Source organism: Panthera onca, chromosome B4, assembly GCF_046562875.1.
Source record: "Panthera onca isolate mPanOnc1 chromosome B4, mPanOnc1 haplotype 2, whole genome shotgun sequence".
In the NCBI taxonomy this organism is placed as follows: domain Eukaryota; kingdom Metazoa; phylum Chordata; class Mammalia; order Carnivora; family Felidae; genus Panthera; species Panthera onca.
In genome coordinates this window covers 25,223,359-25,242,210 of record NC_138345.1, presented here as the reverse complement: position 1 = coordinate 25,242,210, position 18,852 = coordinate 25,223,359, and the positions used below count along the sequence as shown (strand labels likewise).

The window sequence follows — 18,852 nt, the reverse complement described above, 5'->3', positions numbered from 1 at the left end:
ATGACCCCAGTCTATAGTGTATTTTCATGTGTGTAATGGAATAGAGACTCTGTGATTGTCGGTGGCTACTGAAAATATTTTGGAATCAAGGGAAAAGATGAGGTATTAGTGTCCCAGGGTTACTTCAGGTCCTGTCTCAAGCTCTATGAAGTAGAACAAAAAACAGCAATCCACCTGGATCTCAATGCTACTGACTGTTTACCATTTGCATTTCTGTACTTTTATGTAGCTAATGTTTTGTAGAAATGAGGGCAAGAAGATATTTGCATTTTTGTCCAGAATGAATTTGACTCATATGCAATCAGATTGAAGGTTCTCATCTTAACAGGTTGCTTTGCGGGGAGGGGGGGGGAAGGGGGGGCGGTGGAGAAGGGGGAGGAATCACATTTCACAAAAAGTTGAGCAAGAAAAAAGATGCAGTTTACTTTCACAAATCACGGATAGCAGGGACTCATCACTTTTACAAATAACCTTATATTGCTCATGGTCGGTTATCGTTTGGTTCTGTGATGCATTTGAAAAGCTCTGTGCAGCCGTACTCTACCCTGGAGAATATGGCTGCCTGAAACTGCTCTCTTCCTTCTGAGCAGGACCGCGACAAAATAAACGGCAAGTTCGTCCTAGAACAGTATTGAATTAGCCTTCTAAATTAGAACCATAACCAGGCCATGCATATTACTATTTCGATACTTGACATGCTCTGAAATTAGAAACAGAATAATATTGGAAGTCTTTGGCGTGCAGGATGCTTTTAAATTTTTGAAGATTAAATTTATTATAGTCTATTGGGTTTTGCAACATCTCTTAAAGCCTTCTTAGACCAACCTACATGTGGAAAGGAATACGCCATATATACGAGAAAAGTAATTTCAAATCAATGAGGGGAAACTCTTTAATAGACACCATAGGAATAACTGACTATTCAACTGAAGAAAAAAAAGCCAAATTACAGCTCTATCTCACAACATATACAGATTAATTCCAGAAGGACTAAAGAGCCAAGTGAAAACAATTTTTTAAAGTATTAGAAGAAAATATTTTAAAAGCCTTTGTAAGGAAGACACAAAACCCAGAATTCAAAAAGAAAAATGCAGACCTATTGACCTATATTCACATTTAAACCTTCTGTGAGGCAAAACCAAAAAGGCAAAAGGTGGATGTCAGGCCAGATGACACTTGCAATATATAAAGCATATATATCATGGAAAAATCATTTATAAAGACTTTATAAAAGCGACAAGGCATCTATAAAGATATCTTATAAAGATATAAGCAAGTTTCTTCAATGAAGAAACCCAACTGGCTTATAAACAAATGAAAAGGTTTTCAAACAAGAAGACATTATTTTACCCATCATACTGGCAAACATTATGAAGTCCAAACATATGAAACATATGCTGTGTTAGCATGTCAGGAAATGGAGACTTTGTGGAGGTACAGGTTGGAGGGAAATTTGGAAATATTTATCAAAATTTTAAAATCATGATTCCTTCAACCCAGTAATTCTATGTCTGTGTAGCGATTCCTAGAAAAATGTTCACACGTGTGCAGAAATAATCATAAACAAGGGTGTGTAATGCTTATAATAGTGAACATTGAAAAGGCAGAAATGATGATGAGGAATGGCTAAATAGATTATGGAGCATTATGTAACAGTTAAAACTATGGATTTGTATTTATAGGTACTCACATGAAAATTCTCTATGAAATTGAATGAGAAAGCAAGTTTTAGTTTAGTTCTGTGTGTCTCTGTATGTGTACCCTTCTGTAAGGTATGGTCTCATTTCTTTCAGAAGGTCATAAAACAAAACTATTATGTTTTGTTTGTATTCATGGATGTGAACGCAGAGAAAACCATCGAGAGGATACACATCAACCCAGTGGTGGCCACCTCTCGGTGGTTGAGTCTCAGGAACGTGACTGGGTGGAGTTAGCAGAAGAGGGACTTGCACTTGGACTCTGTTCCTTGCTTGAGAATGAGTTTATGGAGAAGACCCCCTCTCTGACAGAACTTATCCTGCATTATTAATGCAATCAAAGTCAAATTATAAACAAAGTGAAAATGCCTTGCGGAATTTGGAGGGCTCCTATTCGACTGGTTTGCCCACGATGTTTCTGCAGCTGTGTCTTTCTCTGCTTGTTATGTTGTTCCACTTACGCACTTCAACATGTATCTCCACGACTCATGCTGGCCAAGTGTGAGGTTGAACCTGCTCTTTGTCCATAAATTTACTATTTAATAACATTTGGATGGAAAGTGACAAAATTTCCCTGGCTTTGTAATTTATTTCATTGCCTATAAGTAATAACCAGAAAAGAGAGTTTAAAAGCAACCCTTATTTTCAAAAACTTTGACCAATATTTGTTGTGAAACATCAGGCCCCTTGGTAAAATATCAAAATGCTTAAAATGAAAGCTTCTTTTTTTCTTGTAAGAAAGGAAAATTATTTATATTTATAACTACACTCCAGGTCTAACAGAACGAATTAAGATTTCTGCCAAATGTTGTACTTGACATTTTTCTAGCTTTAGCAATTGCAATACGTTACTTTCACATTTAAAAAATATCTTAATAATAGTATATGGCAAATTTATGGAAAAATTGACATCTTCATTTTATACTTTAGTAAATTCGGACTAAGCCAACATCAAATTAACCAGAATTCAGACTCGATTTTGAGAATTTGGACTCAACTTTTCTGACTTCTGGCCTAAACTGTTTTTCTCTTTTCCCTGCATATGGCTATCTCCCACAAACTATATACTCTCTAAAGCTTCTGATGGTGCTTTCTAAAATTGCAAGGTTTAGTTCTGAGGATTATGATATAGCATTTCATATACTGACTTTGGAGTACAGCATTAGAAGCTAAGTAAAATTCACCTTTGGAAAAGGTGGAATTAAAGATAATGATAACTGTATTTGAACTGTGGGTTAAAATAAAGAAGAAACTTCACTCTTGCATAGAGAATGAAACTTGCAAAAATAAAATTTTGGTCTATTGCAAAATACATGCTTATTTGTACATTACAGAAGGATTCTCCATACTATTTCATTTTAAACCTACCCTCCATTGTGGGTTTTGTTTTTTCATTTTAAAATGGATTCTAATTACTATATTCTAAAGTAATTCTGCATTACTTTTTCAGTGACTTAAGTCTAAGGTGTATATTATTCCTATACCAAATTAAAAATTTTTTGCAACATTTTTTGCTGTATATTTTATATCAGACTTTAAGAAACCACATCTCACATGTAAATTGATCTTAAGTCAAAGTCCTCTAAATGCATTTTTAAGTTGTGTAAATGCCGTTAAGACTAAAGCAACAAAAGTAGTATCTTATACTAAAGTATCCTGATCCATGAGTCCATGAGTCAGTATGGTACTATGAAATTGCAAGCGACTACATACTGCCCATTGCTTTACCGAGAGCAGCTGACCAAAATATATGTCAGAGGGGCGTTTTACAGCTGATTTCCTGATAATGTCTGGTGACCACATTATAGAGAGTGTTATAGAGAGGACAGGGGAAAACCGGGCTATTTCCTCTTGTGAATTATCAAATACCAGTTGTTGTGAAACTTACTCGCTGTAAGTCTGTGGCTGAAATGTTCTGATGTTTCCCTCACTTTAAATTCCCACAGCGAGGTCCGTAGACCTCTGTGTCTATTGAACTCACACTGCAACAAGTCAAGTGCAGCGCCAATGATGAAATGAGAATGCCCAACCGCAAATGATACAATAAAAGAAACCACGGACATTGGAAAATGTGATCAAATGATAATATTTATCTACCTAATGCGCAAAAACTTAAAAGTTCGTCCTTCTATGCTTTAGATTGTGCCACCGCCCGTTTGCCGTCGCATAGTTTGGGAGATAACATAGAGGAAAATTCGAAGGTGTGATTAGTCTTGGCAATAATAGCTTTAACATATATTTTAACCACTTCCAGGCCGCATAAATGGAAGATGCTTAGGTGGGCCACTGCCCCAGAGCTGGCCAGCCACCTCGAAGGAGAAAAGAACAAATGATGCCATAACTTTCAGGTTTGGAAAAATCTACTTTCGCTCTTATAAAAAGATGAAGGTGTCGCTGCTGCCTCAAGGCCGGCGGCGAGAAGGCGGACGGCTTCGTGCTCGGCGCCTTGCGGATCTTCAAGGCTGCCAGAAGCTCCAAGCTTCCAGTTGCACCTAAACCACAGCTTTTGTTACTCTCCTATTTGGGGTGATGGTGGGAAGGGAACCATCATCAATAAAGGAATCTGAGAGGCATTCCCTTCCCTTGCACTGTGTCCCAGCTCGGGATTCTCCCAAGTGCCATCCCCCTTCCTCCATGCAGATGCCTGGCCCTGGGCTCGCCTTCTCTTCCATACCTGGGTCACAGTGGGTTGGGCACCTGGGCTCGCTCGCCCCGGCCTTGCCTCCCTCCACCCCTACGTCCCGTGGCGAGCGCAGCCTCTCCAGCCCTGGCCTCGGACGGTGAATGTGAGTCTGGCTTTGAAACAGCGCGGACCTCAGAAGCCCAGTGACAGCAGAAAAGAAGCTCCCGGGGCGCCAAGCACCTTCTGCAATACGCTCACGCGTTGTAGACACAAACCCGTGCTCTAACTGTACTCCAGCTAATCGCGAAGAAAATTAAGGGCGCGTCGTAAAGCTCTCTCCCGCCTAGCCACGCGTGGCTAAATTTCCAGCTCTCGGGCCAGCTAACACGCGGGATTTGCACCGCAGCGTCTCGGCTTCCAGAGCCCAAGCCCGGCGCTACTTTTGCGGCTTCTCCGATTTCTCCCCTAAGTGCGAAGGAAATAGCCCCTTTTGCTCAGCGCCTGCGGGGCCGGCGGATCTGAGAGCGGGGCCCCGCTGGGGAAGACGCGGCGGGCCGGGGACTCCCCGGCGGCGCCTGCAGCGGCGGCTCCTCTGCGAGGGTTAACTGCAGTGCCCGCTGCCGGGAGGGTGCTGAGGCTTCCTCTCGCCGGCCCGGGAACGTGGATACCGCGCCTGCAGGATGTTCGCCGGCTGGGCCCGGCAGTCAAGAAACATGAGAAGGCCTCGGTATTCCTGTTCCCGGGCCGCGCGCGCCCGTCTGAGTAAATAAAGCCGAGACGACGGCGGTGGCGGCGGTGAGCGCGCTGGAGCCCGCGCGGAGAACATGAGGCGGGGATGGGAGTGCGCCTAGCCTCGACGCGGGAGAGCCAGCCGCCCTGCAGCCGGCCGCCGGCCCCACCGCCACAGGTACAGCCCGCGGGTCCCGGCGTCCCAGCTCACGGCCTCGGGACGGGAGGCTCGCTCTGGCCCCGGAGCTACTCCTTCCCTCTGCCCCGGGAGCCTCCGCTGTCCCCGCCCTTCCCCCACTTCCCTCCGAGGTCCAGTGGGCACGCGCCCGGGTGGTGGCCAAGGCTGGCCAGAGGGTCCGCGAGGCGCCTGGGCGCCCACCTGATTGCCCCTCCTTGGCTTTAAAATTGCTCGCGGGCGTTGGGCGGGGTAGTTCCGCGGGGAAGGAGCTCCCCAAGCAACAGTTTGGAGTGAGTCAGGGTGAGGGTAAGTGGGGAGCACTGCAGCGGAGAAGAGGTGCTGAGGACCGAGGTGGGGCGCCGGGTGAGGTCCAGGTACCGCGCTTCACATGCCCTCCCCCACCCCGCAACCCCTCGAGTAAGGACCCAGTTCTCGGACCTTCGCAGCCCCCGGCCATCTCGCTTGCTGCCTGCAGACCCGGACCGCGCCGGGTGTCTGTGGTTGCGATGTCTATGTGGGCTTGGGACAGCGCGGAAGGGTCCGGTAGGGCAAACCTCGCAGCGGAGTCGCTAGGAAAAACTAGCCGTTGAATATAGGAGGACAGGACTGTGGTGGGGAAACACTGTGGGACTGGAAAAGGGCGTGTTTTACAAATAGCGCAGCGTGAACGCAAAGCACTAAGCGCACCGATTTAAAAAAAAAAAAAAAAAAAAAAAGGCTAGTCCTGACCTTAGAACAGAGGCTGCGAGCACGGAAATTTGCTTTGACACTTTTCGCCGAGGCTGCGTGCACACTCCAGACACGTACCTGTCTGCGTGGGAGGACTCAGCCTTGTGGTACACGGGGCAGCCAGCAGAAGTCTGACTTCACCTCTCCACGAACACTGACGGTAGCCGTCTTTTAGCCTCTGTGGTCACGGCCCCAAATGTCGCGCGTGGCCGCTCCTGTGATGGCTGGAGGGCGGGGCAGGGGGCGTTGGCAAGTGTGGGAGCTCGACATGGCTGATGATCTGTGTGTGTGTTAGGGGTAGCAGCCCCCGCTGCGGCGGGGCGGGGTGAGGGGGCTCTGGCAGTTGTGCCCAGGCTACTGGGAAGAAACAGGAGCTACCCCGAAGCGCGAGGGCGGGGTGATGGGGGCGATAACGCCACTGCTAAGCGGCGGCGCAGACTTGAACCTGAGGCCTGCGCTCTTCGGCAGGAGGCTCCCGGCCGCCGCGACCTGGGAGGTGAGCTGAAAGCTTTTTCAATGACGGCAGCCGCAGGCTTGGTGGTGCGCGGACCGCGACGCCTCCTTCCGCTCCTAACATCTATGCAACCTCTGAAATGGTTCCCCGAGACCCCAGAAAGGGGCGGGTGAGTCAGGGCTTCGAGTTCGAGGCTCACACCCACGCTGCGTAAGAGGACAGCACTGACAGCGGGTTCTGGGAGGCCCGGGACTCCGGCGCCTTTGACCAGCCGGGACCTTGCGCGTCCTGCAGCGGGCAGGGGGGTGGTAGGAAGACTTGGGGGGAGGGAGACTATGTGGTACATTTGTCGCTGGTGCCACTTAACTTTGTAGCTTAGAAGTCAGCTCACTTTCCCTGCCCTTACCTCCACCCCCCAGGGACCTGAGCCGGAATAAGAATTTCGGGGTTTCAGCCAAACCATCCAGGATCTAGAAAACATGAAAATCCCCGGAATCCCGGTGTGGCCTGGGACTCATTAACCGGGGCTTGCAGATGCAGTTGTTCATATTACCCAAAAATTTCCCTTCCTTCCAACCCCTCCTTCCAACCCGAGAGCTCCGAGATGCTTTAGACTTCCGTTGTGGCTGAAGAACGCCCCCCCCCCCCCTCCGCCGCGCCTATTCCGCTCCGCTAACCCGAGTGCACTTCTTCCAGATTAAAACCGAGAAAAGAACTCCTTTAGGAATTACTTCCCTTTTCCTACGCGGGTAAATTATCCCTGGTTGAGGTTCCTTGGAACGATCGCCGGGGCTAGGAAGTGGGTAGAGACCAGGAGCGTGCGGGGGATTGGTGCGAAGGGAGGAGCGGTGTAGCCAGGTGGGGAGAGGCAAGGGTTCCCTTGTCCAGGTGTGGCGCCGCCGCTCCTTCTCTCGGCTCCCCAGGCCAGAGCCTCCGCGGAGTCCGGGGCTCGGGACGCGTAGGGAGGTGAGCACTGAGCGAGTAACGTGATGCATCTTCTCCTAGAACCTGAGCCCTGCGGAGCTCCCGGCGGCCAGGCCTCAAGGCGCAGCGGCCGCGCGGCGCGCCTCTGCCTGCCGGCACCATGAACACCATCGTCTTCAACAAGCTCAGCGGCGCCGTGCTTTTTGAGGACCGCGGTGCTCCCGAACGGGAAAGGGGCAGCCGGCCCTATGGTGGCGTCCTAGACAGTCCCCACGCCCGCCCCGAGGTGGGCATTCCGGACGGCCCGCCCCTCAAGGACAACCTCGGCCTGAGACACCGCAGGACTGGGTATGCGCACCCTGCCGGGACCCCTGCCCGCCTGCAGCCTGGAGGGGTGGGAGTGGCAGCCGCAGCCGCAGCCCGGGGGTCAGGGGCCCGGAGCTCCCGGGAGGGCAGGTCTCCGCCCCTGGTCTCGCGGATTGTCCTTTTAAGGCATTAGTTTCTCAAAATATAGGGGAATCGGTTCATCAAGATAGCTCAAAAGGCTTGTTGGAAACGGTGCCTCAGTCCTCCCATACCTGGACCTCAGGGTAGGGGGCTCCCTGCCCCTCTGCGGACCGCGGGTGCAGATGAGCGGATGAGAGCGAGGCAGAAAGGACTGAGTGGGACGCCCAGGAACAGGGCAGGGGCAAGCAATCGGGGCTTCCCAGGTCAGGCCAGCCCCGTGGGCTTCCCCTCTCATGTCACGACAGGGCCTCGCCACGGCCTCGAAGCTCGAGGTGCCTCGGCCAAGGTGTTGGCAAGGTCGGCTCTCCGCAGGACGCCCGGGACGCGCGCGCGGCTCGGCGGGGCCCGCTGCGAGCCCGGAGGAGGAGGCCGCGGGCCTGCCGGACCGAGTTTCGGTTTAGCCGGGTGAGGGGCTGCCGGGGAGCGTAGAGCTCGCGGGTGGGCCCGCAGCGCCTGCTGCGGAGGCGTCGCGGCTGCTCCCGGAGCGCCCCGCGGGGGGAGGGGGAGCCGTCCTGGGCGTCTCCACCTGAAAGATTGCATCAGCTGCTTGTTCTGCGGCGTTGTTGGTTAGTAAAATAGAGATTAGGTTTCGTCAAAATGTTACTACCAGTCCTTTCGGATGGAGTTGCATTTCAAAGTGTTTAAAGAGGCGAAAGTCCTGGAGGCTAAGGCGCAGGCGCGCGAGCCTCCCTGAGTAGCCGGCCGCGCGCGAGCGGCCGCGCGGCGACACCTCCCGGAGCCGCGGGGGAGCGCAGCGCCGGGCACCCGGCTCCGGGCTGCTGCGGCCTCTTCCTCCTTTGAATGTGCTTTTCCTCAGGGTTTTCTTTCTTTTTTCTTTTCTTTTTTCTTAACTTTACCCAATGAGACGGAGTGCTCCATGCTTTTTAACCCTACCTTAAGTCGGGAAAAGGCCCCTAGAGTGTTTTTTAGGTTCAGCCTCTATCCTCTACAAACAACTTGCTTGGAAAGTTCCCCCTGTTTCCAGAGGACCAAAGGAAGTAGAGAGCGAGAAGAGAAGCGGGGCGGGGGGGGGGAGGGGGACGGCCGTCATTCCTTGCTTTATTCCCGACGTCCAGTGGGCAACCTTTACTTTGACCGCGGGCGACTGGAAGCCCCGAGCGCCTGGAAGCCAGGCGTGAGTTCCCCAAAAGAACGTTCGAGAGCTGGCAGCAGCCTGACCCAACCCGCGAGGCCACAGCCTCTCAAGGGCGCGGTGCAGCGGGGCGAGGGGTCGCCAGTCAGATGACTTAGCCTTCGTCACCTAAACCTCTAACCCCTGGGTGCTGGCTTCAAGATATCCCCTCTTCCAAGATAAACTTAGTATCCCTCACTGCCACCTGACCCCCTGCGACGGCCAGGCCATTTCAAAGAAAGGTGCCCAGGGAAGGATTTTCGCTCCCAGAAGCCCTGTGGCTCCCGCCCCGGCCTCGCCTCAGCCTGGAGGCGCCTGGCGGGCACCTACCTCCCAGCCGGATGCCCCGAGGTGCGGGACGCGGGGTCGGCAGCCGTTCCCGGTGGGCGCGTGGCCGCGGACGCGAAGGTGTCCAGACGCGGGGGACCCCGGTGGGGGGGGGGGGCGCTGCAGCCGGGCGGCGCGGCTCACCCGGGCTTCCTCTCCCGGTGTCCAGGGCCAGGCAGAATGGCGGGAAGGTGAGGCACAAGCGGCAGGCTCTGCAGGACATGGCGCGGCCCCTCAAGCAGTGGCTTTACAAGCACCGTGACAACCCGTACCCCACCAAGACCGAGAAGATCCTCCTGGCGCTGGGCTCGCAGATGACGCTAGTGCAGGTAACCGCGGCCGAGGCGCGGGCGCGCGTCGACTTTGCGCGGATCTGCACGTGGCGCGCCTCCCGCCGCGCAGGGATCAGGCCCCTGGAGGCCCGTCCAGGTGCTCAGGCTCCTGCCTCCGAGGATGCTGAGGGCTTGGCACGGGGGCAGAGTTGTGTTGTAGGAAGTTTCTGGGTTTCCTCTCAAGCTTAGCTACCAATTCAGTGCGCATGCCCCGTTCAGGCGGGACTGCTCGGTGTTTTGTTAGGGAGGGCGGTGAAAAGTCAGCTGCGAGTTATGAGAAGGTGCCTGGGAATCTGGACCGGTGTGCGGCACCCAGATGGCTACAGATGGGACTATCTGCAGTGATTTTCAAACCTGAGTGTGCGTTGGAATCCCTCGGAGGACTTGCTCAAACTCACATTGCTGGGCCCCACACCAGAGTTTTTGATTCAGTAGTAGGTCTGGGGTGGGGTGGATGATTTGCATTTCTAACAAGTTCTCTGGACGATGCCGAAGCTGCTGGCCCTGGATGATGCTTTGAGAGCCATGCAGAAAGGCATTCCACATTAGGGCCCCATATGAAAGGTCAAGTACAGGATAACTTTAAAAATTGCCTTTACTGACAGAGCTAGGAGATGGAGTGGAAGGGCAAGAAGTGGGCTTTGAATTTTTTTTTTTTTTTTTTTTAAATATGAGACATCCCAAGTGTTAGATAGAAGCCACAAATTTTGCTTCTGGAATCTTCCCACTGTGGTTAGGAAGAGACCAATTTCAAGTAGTTGGTTTATTTTGTCAAGAGTAGAGAAAGGGTACAAGTCTGTTTCTTCTCCAACCAACAACATTTGACTAAATTTTTCCCTACAGAGTCTTGATATTCACAGAAACATGGCGAGGAAGAGCAGTTATCAGCATTTTACAGATGATGTGACCAAGGCACTGTGGAAGTTAAGTGTTAGTAAGGGGTAGAGGTGGGCCTGGAAATAATGCAATTCCAGATCAAATGCTTTTTCCAACACACCACAGTCTTCTTTAATAAATTTGGTGGCATGAACTTTTATGCATGCAAACAGAGCAAATTTATTCAGAAATAGGAGGAGCTAAATGAGCTAAGAAGTTTCATATATTATAATAGTACTACATGACTGCATCTGTGAAGTTTTGGTTATTTCGTTAAATTTATAGTGAGGGAGACCCCAAATAAAGACAATATTTAACTACTAGATAAAATAAAACTTGCTTTCCAGAGTATTTAAAATTGTCATTTTAGGAATTGCTGGAAAGTTTGACAAAGCATGAAAGTTGACTTGTATTCAAGCTTATTAAAACTATAATATGCATTTGTCTGCTTATATTCAGAATACAATTTTAGGGGAAAACATCTGTTTTGCTTCATGTTAACAGGCAATAGTATTAATAGTGATTTGCTGCAGCACTGGAGGGGAAAATTTATTTAGTGTTCTTGGCTTAATATCTGTTTAACATAAAACTATGAATTTTCAGTGATTCCAGTCAGAAAAACTTGACTTGTGAAAATAAATGCATATGTTCAAATTTCAGTTTAAACAGGTATGCTATTTATTTTGAAAATACACCAGTTTATAGAGCTATTTGAATGTTTCACAATGATGTCAGCAATAAAGCATTAGATTAATTTGGTTTATCATACAGTTCCATATTTAATGCTTGCATTCTTTCATACAGAAAGCAAAAAAAAAAATGACATAGCTAGAGCATCTTTTTTGAGAGAGAAAGAGAAGGGAAAGCATGAGTGGGTGAGGCATAGAGGGGAGAGAGAGAGAGACAGAGAGAGAGAGAGAGAGAGAGAGAGAGAGAGAGAGAGAATCTTAAGCAGGCTCCATGCTTAGCATTGAGCCTATCTCAGGGCTCGGTCTCACGACCAGGAGTTTAAGACCTGAGCTGAAATCAAGATCAGACACTTAACTGACTGAGCCACCCAACACCCCAGGACATTTTTTTTTTAATTTTTAAGTTTATTTATTTATTTTGAGAGAGAGAGAATCCCAAATAGGCTCCTCACAGTGAGGTAAGAGCCCGACGTAGGGCTCGAACCCATGAAAGGGAAGACCATGATCTGAGCCAAAATCAAGAGTCCGAGGCTTAACCAACTGAGCCACCCAGCTGCCCCCACACTAGAACATTTTTTAATTATGAAAACTAATATTGTCATTAGCAGAGACGTTTAAATTTTTGTGTACAGTGGCTTTGTTGAGATGCAGTCCACATAGTTGTAATTTTAATACAGAATCAAATTATTTTCTACCTCTAATGATAGTTTGAACACAAATAATCATTCTTTTTGTATTAAAGATCTTGGTAACCCTGTTACAGTCTTCTAATTAACGTGAAGTTTTCATTCATGTAGTGAAAACTTGTCATTACATTTTCTTTCTCTTACACTAAATCTCAGAAAATAAAAGTGCACTAAATTATTTAATTTTTAAATGGGGCAAAGATAATTGTTTATAATAATAAGTCATCCCTGCCTAACGATTTCCAAATTTTTATAGGAAATGAAGTTGGTTTCTGGAACTGTGTAGTGATAAATGGAAGAAATCAAAATGTATAGAATAGCCAAGGGATGTTAAATGTAGTAATCCAATTTGGGTCTAGTTATTTTCAATTAGGCATAATAGGATATCTACGTAAGAATATACATATATATATACATACGTAAATATATATATATATATATATATATATATATATATACATATATATATATGTACACACACATATATATCTATCTACACCTGACCCTTGAACAACACAAGTGTTAGGGTGCCAACCCTCCCCACAAGTAAAAAATCCACATATTTTTGACTCCCCAAAAACTTAACTACTAGTAGCCTACTGTTGACTGTAAGCCTTACCAATAACATGAATAGTCGATCAACACATATTTTGTATGTTATACGTATTCTGTAGTGTATTCTTACAATAAAGTAAGCTAGAGAAATGAAAATGTTATTAAGAAAATTGTAAGGAAGAGAAAATACATTTACAGTATTGTATTTTGTTGAAAAACTGTATAAGTGGTCCCATGCAGTTCAAACTTGTGTTGTTCAAGAGTCAACTGTACTTATGTTGATATATGTGGGACAGTTTGTGAAAGTCAAACATACATTAAGCATCCAAGCAAATTCTGACTCTATGGGAAACCAAATAAATTATGTAAATACTTTACACTTCTGGAGGAAAAAATATAAACCTGTGAGCTGAATAAAGCTTTTGATCCCTGCAAATTAGACCCCAGTGAATAAATTTCTCCTGTGGAGTCAGGCTTCTTGAGTAGAGCAATCATGTCTTTTTCATGTCTTTCAATACCCCCATATCACCCCAGCACTGTACTTTCCATAAACTGTTCGTACATGTTTGTAGAGTGAAGAGGTCTAATTGGGGAATACCATTATAATCACCATGTGGTTTTCCAAAACACCATTCTGAACCTTGGTTAATGTCTTGAAATCTGACAAAGATATTCTAGTTTTAAAATACATTCCATTGAACACACATTATCTTTAATGCTGTATGATGGTTTATAGACCAGCAAGAATAAAACTCATTTTATTATTTTCAGTATATCTGGAAACATGTCGTATTTTCGTGTCGGTGGACAAATATGGAGTGTTCCCCTTATTTCTGGTTCCAAACTCCTTTTCGTTGTTTATTGCAGTACCTCCTATCTGTTTCTCATGACTGATGTTAATAAGTGGCTAACATAACTTTTATTCCTTAATTACGAGAGTATCCTATTTCAAGAATGTCTTTTACACTTAACATTTTCCTTTTGGCTGTGTGTCAAATTGTTAAACTTCTCATGAAATGTAGTTTTGCCTTGTTTTGTTGCTCTTAAATTGATAAGGAAGGGCATAAAACCTGGTCAGCAGTCTCCACTAGACCTAGAAGCAAGAAACTGAAACTTTAGTGGAAGAAATATCTTCAGGACCACAAAAGGTACTTTTTCTGACAGATAGAAGTTCTAAGGACATTAATCCATGGCTACATTTTATATAGCCCTGAAAAACGAAGCAGAAAGAACTATTTATTGTTAATCTGGCATCTTCCTAACGAGATATAAACATTTTCATAAAATTGACAGGTAATGACGTGTGTGTGTGTACTTTAATCAACCAAAATATTCCATTGTGCTTAATTTCTATGGCTGCCCACTGTTTCAACATTATAAAAAATATACTCTGTAGTGCCTAAATGTAAACAGCTTTATTGTGGAATAACACAAAATGGTATGCAGTTGGTGTTTTGTATTATCATAGGATATAGAGCTTACTACAGAATAATTGCCTTGGAAGAAGTTTTTCAGAGAAGGGCAGATGGGGGCTATATTTGATTTCAAAGTTTCCCATTGTTCATGTGTATATATTTTTAAATATGTGTATATATATACAGATATATGTATGTATATATACATACACATATTTATTTGTTTGTTTGTTTGTTTATAAGAGTGAAATGTCTTCTTGGGATGCCTTCTTTCATGATTACAATACAGAGTGCAATGCATGTAGAGTTAGTTTGAGATTCCATTTAATGACTGAATGTTAATGCTTCCTCTTCTTATAGAAGTTTCACATTCCTATGATAATGTCCATGTGCCATTGGTTAAAATTGCTACTTTCTAAGATTTTGCCCCTTCTGTTGACATAGCGCCTTTTTTGCTAGCTGAGTGCTTCTGTTGAGATATATATGTAGTTATCAACTGCAAGGATTATGGCAACTGTTAAATATTCAACAGAATCTCAGATTGCTCTTTCTACATTATTCCAAGTGTTACACTACATGGTGTGGAAATGAGGTTTTCAATGTTTCCGTTGAGTAACTCAGAATAAGTTTGTTAATTCTATATATTCAAAGGTGGACATATGCCATCTTATCCCTTTGGGCTTGCTACAGTGATTGCTCTGTCAATACGATCAATGTAAACACCTCTGTTAGAGTAGGGATGAAAACTACTTAGTTTTCCCTTCCAACTTCTAGATATTTGGTTCTCCAAGCTTTCACTATAAAATACAGTGTTTTTAAAGCTCTGAGTTTCATATCAAAATGCTGTTGCAGAACCTATCCATGTTACCATGGAGGCCTATATCATGTAAAATAGACGTTAATGAGATTTGCAAGGAATCCATAGTAAGTTAAAGGTAGAAAATCTGAACTGGTATTTTTATCTTCTGTGAAACAGATGGAATTTACATTAATTCATCAGGGAAAAAAAATATTGCAAAACAGCATTTATGCAAATTTCTTAACCAACTGTTTGTTTGCTGTTTGCATGACTTAATGCAAGCAGATATTAAGCACCTTGAACTATATCCCGTCCTTAATTGTACTGTAAATTTCTGGCAATAAAATACTGGCAGAGTAAATATATTAGCATTTTTTTTGCCAGTCAAAGTTATGAAATCAGGTCAGAGACAGCCCATGTTAGGTATCAGCAAACCTTTCTGGGAAATCTTCTAATATGTAATTAGTATATTATGGTAAGAGCTGAGTATATAGAGCACAAAAAAAGGATATGATCCGTGTATATGAAAATGTAATCCCACCATGACATTTAAACGTCCCCATTTTGGGGCACCTGGGTGGTGCAGTCATTTGATCTTCCGACTTCTGCTAGGGTCATGATCTCACAATTCATGAGTTTGAGCCCTGCATCAGGCTCTGTGCTGACAGCTCAGAGCCTAGAGCCTGCTTCAGATTCTGTGTGTGTGTGTGTCTCTCTCTCTCTGCCCCTCCCCTACTCACACTCTATCTTTCTCTCTCTCTCAAAAATAAATAGTTTTTAAAAATTAAAATAAAAAATAAAGGTCCCCATTTTTGTATGTTAGAATTATAGTGTGTTCATGTTTTTGAAATTAGAAGGCCATTGCATTTTAATAAAAATATGGAGACTTGCATGAGAATTGTATTTTATACTATACTATGTGATGGTTGTACTAAGATTTAAGGTTAGTTAAGATTTAAAGTTAGTCTGAATTATATGATGTTTAGTAAAGAAAGTAATCAAGTTTTGGTGCTGGATTCCAATAAATATAAGCTACATAGGCGTAGGAGAAGTTGCGGTTTGTCCTCTGCATGTCAAGGGGGCAGAGAAGGACATAAACACACATGTCTGATTGCCTGAAAGGGTGGTGGTCAAGGGCAGAAGATAGGTTAGTACCGACTATAAACGGAATGAATTAACACTTCTGTAGGAGAGTGTAGACTATATTCACAGATCTTAGTTTTTAGGGTTGGCCAGGATGTTAGGAACCATCTAATGCATTTTATACATGAAGGGTTTGAAGTTCAGAAAAGTTGAGTGACTTCCCAAATCCACACATGTATTTGGCAAATTCAAAACAGGAAACCAGGTCTCTTTCCATTTACACCACAGTTATAGGATAACAGGACACTAATGAGGATTTGAAGAAGGTAAGCATTTAAATCATAATGGCACATCAACACTTGAATTTGATGGTGGTGGTGAAGATTCATTCAAGTTCATAGAATGGAAGATATGGAAGTTCAGGAAAATAATGTTCTAAAATTCCCAGTTATTACTAATAAGGACATGGGTGAATACATCGGCCATGATGTGCACCAGGCATTTCGTGCTTCCATAGTGAATGTTCACCCATATATCACAGTTAATATGTAGTTCTCTGCTAATCCTTCCATGTGTGCAGGGGACGAAATTTATCTTAACAGTAAACATTCCTAGCACTGACCACCATGGCTAGAGCACAAGAGCTACTCAATATATATTTGTTGAATGAATAGTCCCAGAAGTTGTCTGTCTATAGAGGTTGGAGAAGACTGAGAATTTGAAGCCAGATGAAATCATAGTTATAATAGCACAACTTAATAGGAAAGAGGGGTTGATAAAGACTAAGACTTCTGAAAAGCCACGTGAGTTATCACATCAATGCACATAAATTTAAGAGGAAAGTTGTTACTTAAAACACAAAGAAAGTAATTAATATTGAATGCATATATTATATATGATATGTTTTGTATACATGTGTGCATGTATGTGTATGTGTGTGTAAATTGGGGAAAGCTACTATGCTTTAAAAACCGCTGGAGATAAAGAGGAAAAAGTTGTGTTTTTGTTTTTTAAAAAAGGAGGATTCACTATAGGCTCATTCAATAATTAGGTCTTCGGCAATGTGTAGAACTGTATATTTATATTATAAATCTAAAAAAATAAAAAAGAAACTTCCGATGCAAGCATTGCCACACAAACTATTATAGTAATGTGGACTCATGTTCTAGAATAAATTGGCAGAAAGATGTAATTCTCTTTCCACATTTCATTCTTTTAAAAGCCGATATTGGGGGCGCCTGGGTGGCGCAGTCGGTTAAGCGTCCGACTTCAGCCAGGTCACGATCTCGCGGTCCGTGAGTTCGAGCCCCGCGTCGGGCACTGGGCTGATGGCTCAGAGCCTGGAGCCTGTTTCCGATTCTGTGTCTCCCTCTCTCTCTGCCCCTCCCCCGTTCATGCTCTGTCTCTGTCTGTCCCAAAAATAAATAAAAAACGTTGAAAAAAAAAATTAAAATAAATAAAATAAAATAAATAAATAAATAAAAGCCGATATTGGCCTTTCTGGTTATTTACTTATATATCTTTTCCCTGATGATACCCTGATATTTTGAAGGAAATCTCAAGTACCATCTTAACCTCTGGAAATCCAACAGCATCTTTTACAAACATGGAAACACCTTTCCTTTGTTTTACAGTGTTTGTTTCTTTGTCTTCACCTATTTGCTTCAGAAGCACTTGACTTTCAACTTAAAGCTGGGTGTTAGTTGGCATTTTTTCTTCCTCTACTTGTCTGATTGCTCTGTTTGATTGTTTTCCTAGCTCCTCTTCTATATTCCTGCCCTTGGATCTCTAGAGGCGTCCAGGGTTTGGTCTTCAACCACCTTTCTGCCTACTCAAAACTGCCTGCTGTCACTTCTGTGCATTTGACCCGTGTCTGATCTTCCTCTCCCTTAAGTCTCAGATATCATTTTTGTTTTCTTCCTGCCCATCTCACCAGTATGCTTTTCTAGTACCTCAAACTAATCATTCCCCAAACCAAGCACATCATTTCATCCTTAAACAGTTCTACTTTCTTTCTCAAAATGGCACTGTCCTTCTCTTGATTACACAGGCATGACTCAAGGTCATCTTTAACTTTTCTGTCTTCCTTACCCACCACAATATCTCTGGAATTTGACTTACATTTGTTCCCATGTCCTCTTTATTGGGAACACACTTCCCTATCCATTATACATGATATATTCCTTCAACTCTTCACTTAATTCCTCATGATGTCTTGAGTCATATATGAAAGTAACTCCTCCTTCCTTTGGATTCCTGTATCATTATATTTCAATGTCTTTTAAGCCATTCATCACATTCTTTCCTATATTAAAGTTATTTAGGGGCACCTGGGTGGCTTAGTTGGTTGAGCGGCTGACTTCAGTTCAGGACATGATCTCACAGCTCATGAGTTCGAGCCATGCATTGGGCTCTGTGTTGACAACTCAGAGCCTGGAACCTGCTTCCGATTCTGTGTCTCCCACTCTCTCTGCCCCTCCTCTGTTCATGCTCTGTCTCTCTCTCTTTCTCAAAAATAAATAAACATCAAAAAAAACTTTTCAAGTTATCCCTCTTACTATACTGAACATTTGATTGCAAGGCCTGTTTTTTGGTTTTTGTTGTTGTTGTTGTTTGTTTATTCCCAGAATACAGTATGCACTCAGTCTCTATAGTAAGTGCTCAGCATGTTTGTTGAATGAATGAATGGAATGAATGTCTAATACTATTACATTCAGAGAATACTTAATGATCAGATATACTGAGAAAGGCTTTGGTCCTTTGTGGGAAAGTAATTATGTGATGGGTCGTATTTTATGTTTTGTTAATTGAAAAATAAAACTTTTTTAGGTGTCAAATTGGTTTGCTAATGCAAGACGTCGGCTTAAGAATACTGTTCGACAGCCAGATTTGAGCTGGGCTTTAAGAATAAAGTTGTACAACAAATACGTTCAAGGAAATGCTGAGCGGCTTAGTGTAAGCAGCGATGATTCGTGTTCCGAAGGTTTGTTAATATTTTTATTTTGCTTTGCCTCCATTACCAGGAAGTTCACCCCAACTGCTCTTTTTAAGGTTGACTCCACAAAACATAATGGTGCCATAATGGTTCTTTTTTATTGCATGAAGTAACTTCACTTT

The 18,852-nt window shown here is 44.6% G+C and overlaps 1 protein-coding gene across 3 annotated transcripts in view; it reads left to right on the top strand.

Annotated features, from left to right (window-relative positions):
• The first annotated feature begins 4,392 nt into the window (after positions 1-4,392).
• MKX (mohawk homeobox) overlaps positions 4,393-18,852 on the top strand; it is a 68,145-nt gene continuing 53,685 nt past the window's right edge. Inside the window, exons 1-4 of one of the 3 annotated variants that reach the window (XM_060659093.3) lie at positions 4,393-5,227; positions 7,416-7,682; positions 9,470-9,629; positions 18,565-18,718. In XM_060659093.3, coding sequence (XP_060515076.1) covers positions 7,495-7,682; positions 9,470-9,629; positions 18,565-18,718 — 502 coding nt within the window. In that variant the 5' untranslated portion in view covers positions 4,393-5,227; positions 7,416-7,494. The other 2 variants (XM_060659094.3, XM_060659092.3) reach the window with 2 other exon arrangements.